The sequence below is a fragment of the Phytophthora parasitica genome (assembly GCF_000247585.1).
Source record: "Phytophthora parasitica INRA-310 unplaced genomic scaffold supercont2.24, whole genome shotgun sequence".
Lineage (NCBI taxonomy): Eukaryota > Oomycota > Peronosporomycetes > Peronosporales > Peronosporaceae > Phytophthora > Phytophthora nicotianae.
The window spans coordinates 786,040-794,661 of record NW_008649010.1 but is presented as its reverse complement, the minus strand read 5'-3'; the positions used below and the strand labels follow the sequence as shown (position 1 = coordinate 794,661).

The following is an 8,622-nucleotide window of genomic DNA, read 5'->3' as shown; positions in this document are numbered from 1 at the left end:
AGACACTCGAGATGCATTGCATCACGTCTCTGATTCCAAGCGATGCCACGCATAGAGTATTCGAGCTTTGTACGGTACACGCATGACGTTCCACTAATTTTAGTGAACGTTACGAAGTTTCGTCAAGGTTTTCACGTCTTGAACCACGCTCACGTCCTTTAGTCGAGCCCAGTTCCCCAAAATTCTGCATCTCCTACGCCACTAACGATCAAACTTACATGTTAACTCGAACATTCACGCGGTTTATGCCGCACATCGCAGCAAGCAACATCGTTGACATTCCCATTCGCTTGTTACTCGCCCCGAAGGACGACTACGCCAGTGGCCTAGTCGATTTTAAAGAATTTGCGATGAAGGACAGAATGCTGGAGAGAATTCTGTTGGTAACTGACGCGTAATTCGATACAAGAAACGAGTTTTTGGAGGGTTTTTAAACGCTCCAAAAACTCACCAAACAGCGATTTTTGAGGACAGTTACGGCAGGTTCGGTATTCCCGGTGAGTGCGGGCAATGACGAATATTCGGTCTGCAAGTCTTGGCAAATCAGGCCTAAGCGGTTAATCATGGTAGTTATGCTGGCGTATCGGATTTGGGTAATCACTACATGGAGAAACCTTTGGAATCACACAAGAGATTCTCTCTATTCTGTAGGACAAAGGAAAGAAGCAGGAGATGCGGTAGCTAATGCATACGGGGTCTCTGATTTGGTAGTCTTTGTCGCCGTCCTGGCTGGAGGAGTCCTCGTGACGAGGACGGTATGAATAACATTCACTACGCCCCGAAATAATCAAAAGACTAGTCGTTAGAATCAGTGTGAACCGCAAGAGAAAGCGCTACGCATGAGCATCATCAACACCATTCAAGTGCTGCTAGAAAGTCAAAGCGCATTAAATTCGCCACCAAGACTCAGCTACTTACTTTTTGGGCGCTATACATCTTCGTGATCACCACTATGACCTGAACAGTCGAACGTTCATCGATTACTCAAAAACTAGAACACACCATAGCTATGCAGAATCGATCAAATCTCTGACTTGTTCGTCGATCGGTTAATGTGGGACACCGTTAATGTCCAACTACGCCAACGTAAAGTTGGCGAAGCCAGCGACAATCACAGTAAAACCCTTACTTTTTATTCGATCACACTCAAAATCCAGACATTTATGTTGAGTTTTAAGCTTCTGGGCCACAACATCATCGGTTACCGAACATTGTAAACGATCACCGCTTCAAATCAATACCAGTGCAAAACTCTTTAGCGTCGCTTAGATAACGCCACTGCCGTCGCCACAGTCAGACCACCAAGCAAGATTGCCAGCAAAGGCGAGTAGTCTGAGTGCTTTTGTGGCAAACCAAGCCAGTGCGCAAAAATCCCGTTGAAATCGTTCGAGTACACCGGCTTGTTGCGTTTCTTGGACGTCTGCATGTTCTCAATATCTCGCTGGATCATCTTGGCTGCAATCGGGTGGTAGAGCGACTTGCACTCATCGAAAATCGCAGCACCGCGTTCAACGCCCAGCGCCGCACACAAGTCTCGGAAGAGAGGTCTCACGAACTTCATACGGCCCTGTTCCTTTAAGAATTCGACAGTACGGTCGAGCACGCGAAGATCACATGAGCGGAGAGACAACGTGAACCAACGGAAACGCAGCTCTGAGTTGTGTGTCGTACTCAGATGATGGTGGGCGAACGCGTCAATAGCGTCCAAATGGGCCTCCGTGAGTTTAGTATGACTACCAGTCTGTAGCAGTAGCAATGTATCCAGCAGCAGAATCCACAGCGAGGCCGGCCATTTACGCAACACACTCGGTGCCAGGACTTTAGCCCACTTCTCTTCATCAATTGCTGTCATCATCTTCTCTCCGAGCGCTCGAACTTGACTGATAATCGACGTGTCGAACTTGTTTTCGATCAGAGGCATCCCCGTTGAGAAGAACCAGCCGTCCCAGTCGATCTGGCTGAGCCATTCAGGGTACGCTGCAAAGTGTTTCTCGAAGAACACACGGAAATCTCGAGAAGTGAGGGTCTGGAACTTGAATTTCTGGATATAAGCCTGAGCGAACAAGTCGAACTCGTCAGACCCCACAACAGTCGACAAATAGTGCAAAAAGTTGAAGCCCTTCTCATAAGGTACACGTGAGAACACATCGTCCGGGTCAACACCCTCCGTATTCGGTACCAGTGCTGTATACGGGTGTGAAGGCCCGAAAGACTGAATGGCTTCAACAAGACCACGCATGCCCAGAGCAGCCTTGAGGTCGTACGTCTTGGGGTCATTGTGGATCTTGGCTACAATCTTCCGTTCGAGCCACACCGTCCAGCCTTCGTTGAGCCAGAAATCACTCCACGTCGCATTCGTCACCAGGTTGCCAGTCCATGAGTGGGCAATTTCATGTGCCACAACGTCAGCCAACGATCTATCGCCGGCAAGTAGCGTTGGGGTCACAAAAGTTAAACACGGGTTCTCCATCCCTCCATAAGGGAATGACGGGGGCAGACAGACCAGATCGTATCTCTTCCACAAGTATTCCTGTCCAGTAATCTCCTCCGCTGCCTGTAAAAACGCCTCAGTCTGTGCAAACTCGTGAGCTGCTCGAGTGACAACCCTCGGTTCGGCCCACACTTTCGTTCTCGGGCTCAATTCGACGCTCTCCATGCGTCCAGCGGCAATTGCCAGGAGATACGATGGAATGGGTACATTTTGTCGGAAACTCCACTTTTTGGTTTGCTCGTGATCATCATTCTTGATGTGGCCATGAGCAATTGCACTCATAAGTACTGTACACCATTGAGGCACTGTGACAGTTGCAGAGTATGTCAACTTGGCTGCTGGGGTATCGGGACACGGCACTACACTGCGCGCGTGGATAGCTTGGCATTGAGTGAACAGGAACGGGTGCTCCTTGCCTGCAGTCAAGGACGGAGCGAGCCACTGCAGGCCGCTGGACTGCGCTGACGTGCTGTAGCTTACTCGGACGGTGGTGGACAAGCTGGAAATGGGTACACTTAGTGCACGTCCGAACACAGAGTGTTGATCACTCAGGGTGAAATCGTCGACATTCACTCCGTCCACTGATACACTGGCAATACTCAGAAATTGCGTATCGAGAATCAGAACGGGGGACTTGGATGTGCCCGTGTAGGTGAACGTGTACTCGGCGAATCCCTCGAGCTGCTGACGCTCAAAGTCGATGGCTAACGTCCATTGAAGATGGCGGTACAGCACCTCGTCCAGGTTCGCGAACGACTGCGAGCGCAGCGAGGGGGAGGCTACAGAAGTAGCCATAACGACAGCAACGACGAAGATGCGATTTTGGACTTTGATTGGCTCATCAAAACAAATGATGTGACAGACACCAAATATCAGAATTAATCAGTGTACAAAACACCAAGTGTAGCCATGCCGCGAAAGGACGCAAAACCTGCAACACCTGCATTGTTACATCTTGGTGACGATGATCCCCCCGCAAAGCTCACTAGTGAAGTACAATAACCCGATCCTTGTAAGTTCTAGCAAGGATAAGGCACTACTGAAAGGTAAAAGGCCTGGCGCTACCAAGTTCGGAAACCAGCCGCCGAATGGTGACTCGAATGGATCAGGGGCTCCACCAGTACTCAAGCCGACGGTGTTCACCGGCAGTAACACTCACAGTGGTAATCCTACGGAAGATATACTGAATTCGATCCTACCACCGAAAGAATGGACCGAAGACGGACAGCTGTGGGTACAATATGTGTCGAGTACCCCAGCAACAAGACTGGATGTGGTGAATCTGCAAGAGCAGTTGGATCTGAGACTGCAACAGAGGCAGGCAAGGGAGACCGGTATCTGTCCCGTTCGAGAAGAACTCTACGCTCAGTGCTTTGGTGTGTTGTATTATAATTGATTTAGGTGGGTTTTAGAACGTTCTAATAGCTCTTTGGTACGTGTAGATGAGCTGATCAGACAGATCACGATCAACTGCTCAGAGCGAGGATTGTTGCTGCTACGTGTGCGTGACGAGGCACGGATGACCATTGCTGCTTACCAGACGCTGTACGAGTCCAGCATCGCGTTTGGAATGCGTAAAGCGCTTATGGCTGAGCAGAAGAAGATGGAAGCAGAGCAGCAGATCCGCACCCTCGAAGGTGAACTACGAGACTTGACGTCGCAGATTGAAGAGCTGAGCACGAGATGTGAGGCTGTGGCACGTCGCGAGGAGGAGAAGAAGGCTCAGGATGAGAAGAAACATCAAGAAGAGGTGGAATTGCTGCGTAAGAACAACGATCAACTCAAAGCGAGTCTTGAGAGCATGTTAGCTGCTCCCAAGTAGAGTCCTGATAGATGATACGGGAGGTTTGGTTCTATTAAATGCATTTAAAACTTTTCTATTCTTCTCTTCTGCCTCAAAACTACTCTATATACATCTTCTTGTTGAGGTTAGTTGGGTAATCTCTCCGAGACAGGAACCTCGATAGGTAGGAGGCCATCGGGACGACATGAGCCGTGTAAGAGAGCTAGCATGTGTTGTTCCGCGCCGTCTGCCAGTGCTCCAAGGTGATACCCTCCTTCCAAAACCGACACAAGTCTCCCATCACAGCATTCCCAGGCCAAAGTACACAACTCTTTCGTGATCCAGTAAAAATCGTCGGCCTCCAGTTGGAAATCTGCCAGCGGATCACGCGATGAACCATCGAAGCCCATGGATATTATCAACAATTGCGGACAGAACTCTCGCACTCGAGGAAGTACTGATGCGGTGAATTGTTCACGGTATTTCTGAGAAGTACAGCGTGCTCGCAAAGGAACATTTAGCAGATTCCCGTGCTTGCCCTTTTCACAGGCAAAACCCGAGCTTGGGAAGCACGGAGCTGCCTGATGCATCGACACATAGAGCAGTCTCGGTTCTCTTTTGGCAATATCCTGTGTGCCATTGCCATGATGCACATCGACATCCACAATCGCCAATCGAGTCAGTCCATGCTTCTCAACTGCATGCAGTGCAGCCACTGCGACGTTGTTAAACACGCAGAAACCCATGGCTCGACACCGTTCTGCATGGTGTCCAGGCGGCCGTACAGCACAGAAGGCATTGCGGATCGCATTATCCGTGTTCATGACTTTATCCACCGCCAGACACGCTCCACCCGCTGCAACTCTCGCCGCTGCCAACGTGTGTCTCATGAGAGTCATATCGTCTCCCAGTTCCATGTATTCATATTGCTGATAATACTCCTTCTTGCCCTGAATAGTCGGGATCCTACTAGCTCTCGGACTAGCCACATAATCCTCTGTGACTCCATTGAAGCGCTTCAACATGTCCAGTGCGTTCATGCTGCGCTCCACCTTATTGCTCATACCTGTCACCATATCCACGTACACCTCTCCGTGTGCACGTTGTAGCTGTTCATCTGTGGCTGTAGGTAGCACCATCTCCGTTTGTAGTCGCGGGAATCTCTCCCTTATGCGTTTTAGCACAGCTTGCACGCGTTCAGGTCGTTCTACCCGTCCAGGAATGCGGTGTTTTAGACAAATATCGCTGGAGAGCAACAGACTGCGTGACCCATACAGCATTGCGGTGGCTATGGAGTGCCAGGCGCGACATACGAGGAGCAGCGACGCACATTCGCGAGACGTCAGGAGGCCCGAGAGCAGCAGCACGCGCAGCATCAGAAAGTGATGGAGGACGGATGATAGGCATATATTTATAGCTGCGTGTTTGATCTGATTGGCTGATAATCAAAAGTGAAATTTACCGAATTACATTTCAGTAAAAAAAAAAAACTGCAGGAGGCGGATATTTTACGTAGAGATGGGGCCGTATATCCGCGTGAAGAGAAGGAACCAGACCGTGTTCCTGGACGTGCAGCTGACCGACTCGTTCCTCAGTGTGAAGGAGAAGCTGGGCTCCATCTTCCATCTGCCACCCACGAGTATCCAGCTCTGGCAGGGACTTAACCAGGTGAGCAGAGCAGAAATATCCGACGTAATTTTTTTTTTTTGGTGGATATTATTTACTAACTTAATAATTGTATTTACATACTTGCCAGAAAGAGGGCAAGGAATTTGCAGACGCCGCAACGCTGGCGGACCACGAGCTACAGAATGATGCGGTGATCTACATGTGCTGGAAGAAAGAGAGTACGACCGGCTTTAATTCGTTTATTTTGCTTATTGTGAACTTACACATTTATTATTTTTATGATTTGATAGACTCTGACCAGTGGGAGGAATTGAGTGTTACCAAGGTTGAAGCGATAGATGCTGGAGATGTCTCGGCTGGTGGATCTGCAGGAAGCGGGGCGAAGGCCGAGTAAAACTGGGCTGTTGAGATTTTTTTCATTTCAAGTTTCGAAGAAATGAGCTTCTTCAGCAGCAAAGTATTTTTCAGCAGGAACTCACAGATCAAGTGGACAATTAGTAGGGTACCTCGACAAATGCATTCTAATAACACTACTGAAGTGGAGTATATTATGGATGCAGTGTCATGTTGGCGTGAGTGTCAGAGCAGGGAGAGCAGGGGTTACTTACGTACTGTGGGCAATTGGTCTCATTATGGTGAAATCTCGCAACATACAAGATCCAGCAGAGGGACTGATTCATGGCAACCGTTAATAAAACAGATAAGTCTAGTTGTATTACTTGATAACTCAAGACCATTCTGCTAAATTTCGTCAACTATTCCTTAAAGCAGGAGACTCAAATTGAATTTGCCATCCTCACTTCGAACCCCCCAAGTTCCTTATTCCACGCTCGAAAACTTGTTCATCCCTTGTGTTTGGCGATTGCTGCCGTTGTTCGAAACCTTAGCGATCCGGGATCCGAACTGGATAGCCCGCTTCGCTAGTCCAGCGCAACTTCTAAGTCCAAGAGTCCTAGCTACAAGACGCAATGCGCGTTTGTCCCCAACACCACGAGGCAGTTCAGCATCACAGAGACTGGAGACTGGAAATGTGGCAATAGTCGACACCACGTGCTCGTCAAGGAATGGGAAGCGAGCTTCTCGTCCGTGTGCAGCAATACAGCGATCGTCACGTCCAAGATTACGCTTCCAGATCCGACCCAGATCCATTTGAAGTTCAGCTCGCAGCGCTGCTTCTCCTCCATTGATCAGCGTTGTGCGGTGACGTCCGTAGCCTGCGAGTTGCTCGTCTGCGCCAATACCCACCAGCACCACTCTCGTGCTAGTCTGATACTCGTACGATGACGTAGATTTACCATTAACTGCCGAAGTTGGAGCCGAATTGGAGAGCTGGTTCACTTGATCCTGCTTGATGCGATGCACCCGACAGCAGCGATTTTGCAGCGCAATAGTACCAACTATCGGGTCTTTTTCTTCACGCTTGGTCTCTAGTAGATTCAATAGAAGATCAATATGAGCTTCGGACTGAAAGCCCATGGACACCAACTTGGCACGACAACCCTGGGCTTCTCTCTGGTCAACACCCTCGCCAATGTCACGAGGGATTATTTTATCCACAGCTCGTTGTATCTTGAAGCAGCAGCTCTTACATACACCAAGTACACATCCACTCTTCCGCTTACGACCGCAGCGGTATACTGGGCACAGGGTGTCGTTGGTAGTCTGATCAAACAGTCCAAGAGCTGCAACCTCCGTCTCTAACTCACGAAGATCAGCTCTCTGAGGATTCAAAAACGCATTCAGTTCTTCTAACGTCGCGTTATCTGTGGTTTTAGATTTTTTCAACTCTCCCTGACCACGTGAAAGAAACCAAAACGCTGCGCCGATGTTGAAATCCATGTGAGTATCACAAGGCGCCATGAGCGCCAGCACCTCGTGTTGCGTACTCGAGAGCTCTGTCCGTGACACATTTATTTTGACCAGATTCCACTGACGATCTGGGAATAAAGAGCAAAGTTCAGCGTGCGCTAACTCAGCCGCACGACGATCGGGTGAGGCAAATCCCGAAGTCTCATCGAAGCAGACTGTCAGCAGGTCAATAGGTTCGCTTTTGGGAGCATGAAAGTGGCTCAATGCTGCGAGAACCACGGAATCCAGTCCTCCCGAGAAGAGCACGGCCACTCGAACTGAAGACATCCCATCTATAGTAGATGTCGATGGAATGGACCGTACTCGGACACCAACAGCATTGCTGAGCGCTAGTAAGAGCGCACATGCAGAGGATTGCAGCGTCTCTGCATCCTGTTGAGCGATTAGTTCTGGACAAGGAAGTCTAGCACCGAAACGATCCAAGACGTAGTCTGATGTCTCCGTGGGTACCGTGGGTGTTCGGACGATGGGAGAGTACGGATGGAATTCCATTCTGTACGATGGTTTCCCTTCAGTATTCGACTGACAGGCTGCCAGATCCAGCACGTAGACACCAGACGCAGGTAATTCCTGATATTTCGACAAGTCTCCATCATTCTCTCCGATCGCCACATTGCTCAACACAAAGCGAGTCAAGTCACTCTCTGAAAATGATGTCGACGTCACCTCCGTCCCCGCTAGATTCGCAACTATGTCCACCCCATTGTCCCCTCCCCACCTTCTGTACAGCAGACTCCTACGTCCAAACCGATCGTGAGCAAAATACACTCGTTTCATCTTTTCATGTAGCCATGTCACGGCAAAAGGCCCACGCACACTCCGAAGCACGGTTACCACTGGGTCACTGCTC

The 8,622-nt window shown here is 49.5% G+C and overlaps 6 protein-coding genes across 6 annotated transcripts; 3 read left to right on the top strand and 3 right to left on the bottom strand.

Annotated features, from left to right (window-relative positions):
- Positions 1-245: 245 nt before the first annotated feature.
- Positions 246-747, top strand: PPTG_22854 (hypothetical protein; the record flags this gene model as incomplete). The annotated part of the gene is made up of 2 exons (XM_008906811.1): positions 246-383; positions 712-747. 2 exons carry the CDS (start codon positions 246-248, stop codon positions 745-747), a joined length of 174 nt encoding a protein of 57 aa, XP_008905059.1.
- Positions 748-865: 118 nt separating this feature from the next.
- On the bottom strand, positions 866-3,329 carry PPTG_11484 (leukotriene A-4 hydrolase/aminopeptidase). The gene has a single exon (XM_008906810.1). It carries the CDS (start codon positions 3,284-3,286, stop codon positions 1,256-1,258), a length of 2,031 nt encoding a protein of 676 aa, XP_008905058.1. The 5' UTR covers positions 3,287-3,329; the 3' UTR covers positions 866-1,255.
- A 126-nt stretch (positions 3,330-3,455) lies between these two features.
- On the top strand, positions 3,456-4,313 carry PPTG_11483 (hypothetical protein; the record flags this gene model as incomplete). Its single annotated transcript, XM_008906809.1, has 2 exons — positions 3,456-3,867; positions 3,934-4,313. 2 exons carry the CDS (start codon positions 3,456-3,458, stop codon positions 4,311-4,313), a joined length of 792 nt encoding a protein of 263 aa, XP_008905057.1.
- A 2-nt stretch (positions 4,314-4,315) lies between these two features.
- PPTG_11482 (hypothetical protein) lies at positions 4,316-5,890 on the bottom strand. The gene has a single exon (XM_008906808.1). The coding sequence runs from the start codon at positions 5,648-5,650 to the stop codon at positions 4,421-4,423; it is 1,230 nt and encodes a 409-aa protein (XP_008905056.1). The 5' UTR covers positions 5,651-5,890; the 3' UTR covers positions 4,316-4,420.
- Positions 5,753-7,796, top strand: PPTG_11481 (hypothetical protein). The gene is made up of 3 exons (XM_008906807.1): positions 5,753-5,942; positions 6,031-6,121; positions 6,194-7,796. The coding sequence occupies exons 1-3, from the start codon at positions 5,793-5,795 to the stop codon at positions 6,295-6,297; spliced, it is 345 nt and encodes a 114-aa protein (XP_008905055.1). The 5' UTR covers positions 5,753-5,792; the 3' UTR covers positions 6,298-7,796.
- Positions 6,601-8,549, bottom strand: PPTG_11480 (hypothetical protein; the record flags this gene model as incomplete). The annotated part of the gene is made up of 1 exon (XM_008906806.1): positions 6,601-8,549. One exon carries the CDS (start codon positions 8,547-8,549, stop codon positions 6,723-6,725), a length of 1,827 nt encoding a protein of 608 aa, XP_008905054.1. The 3' UTR covers positions 6,601-6,722.
- Positions 8,550-8,622: the final 73 nt, after the last annotated feature.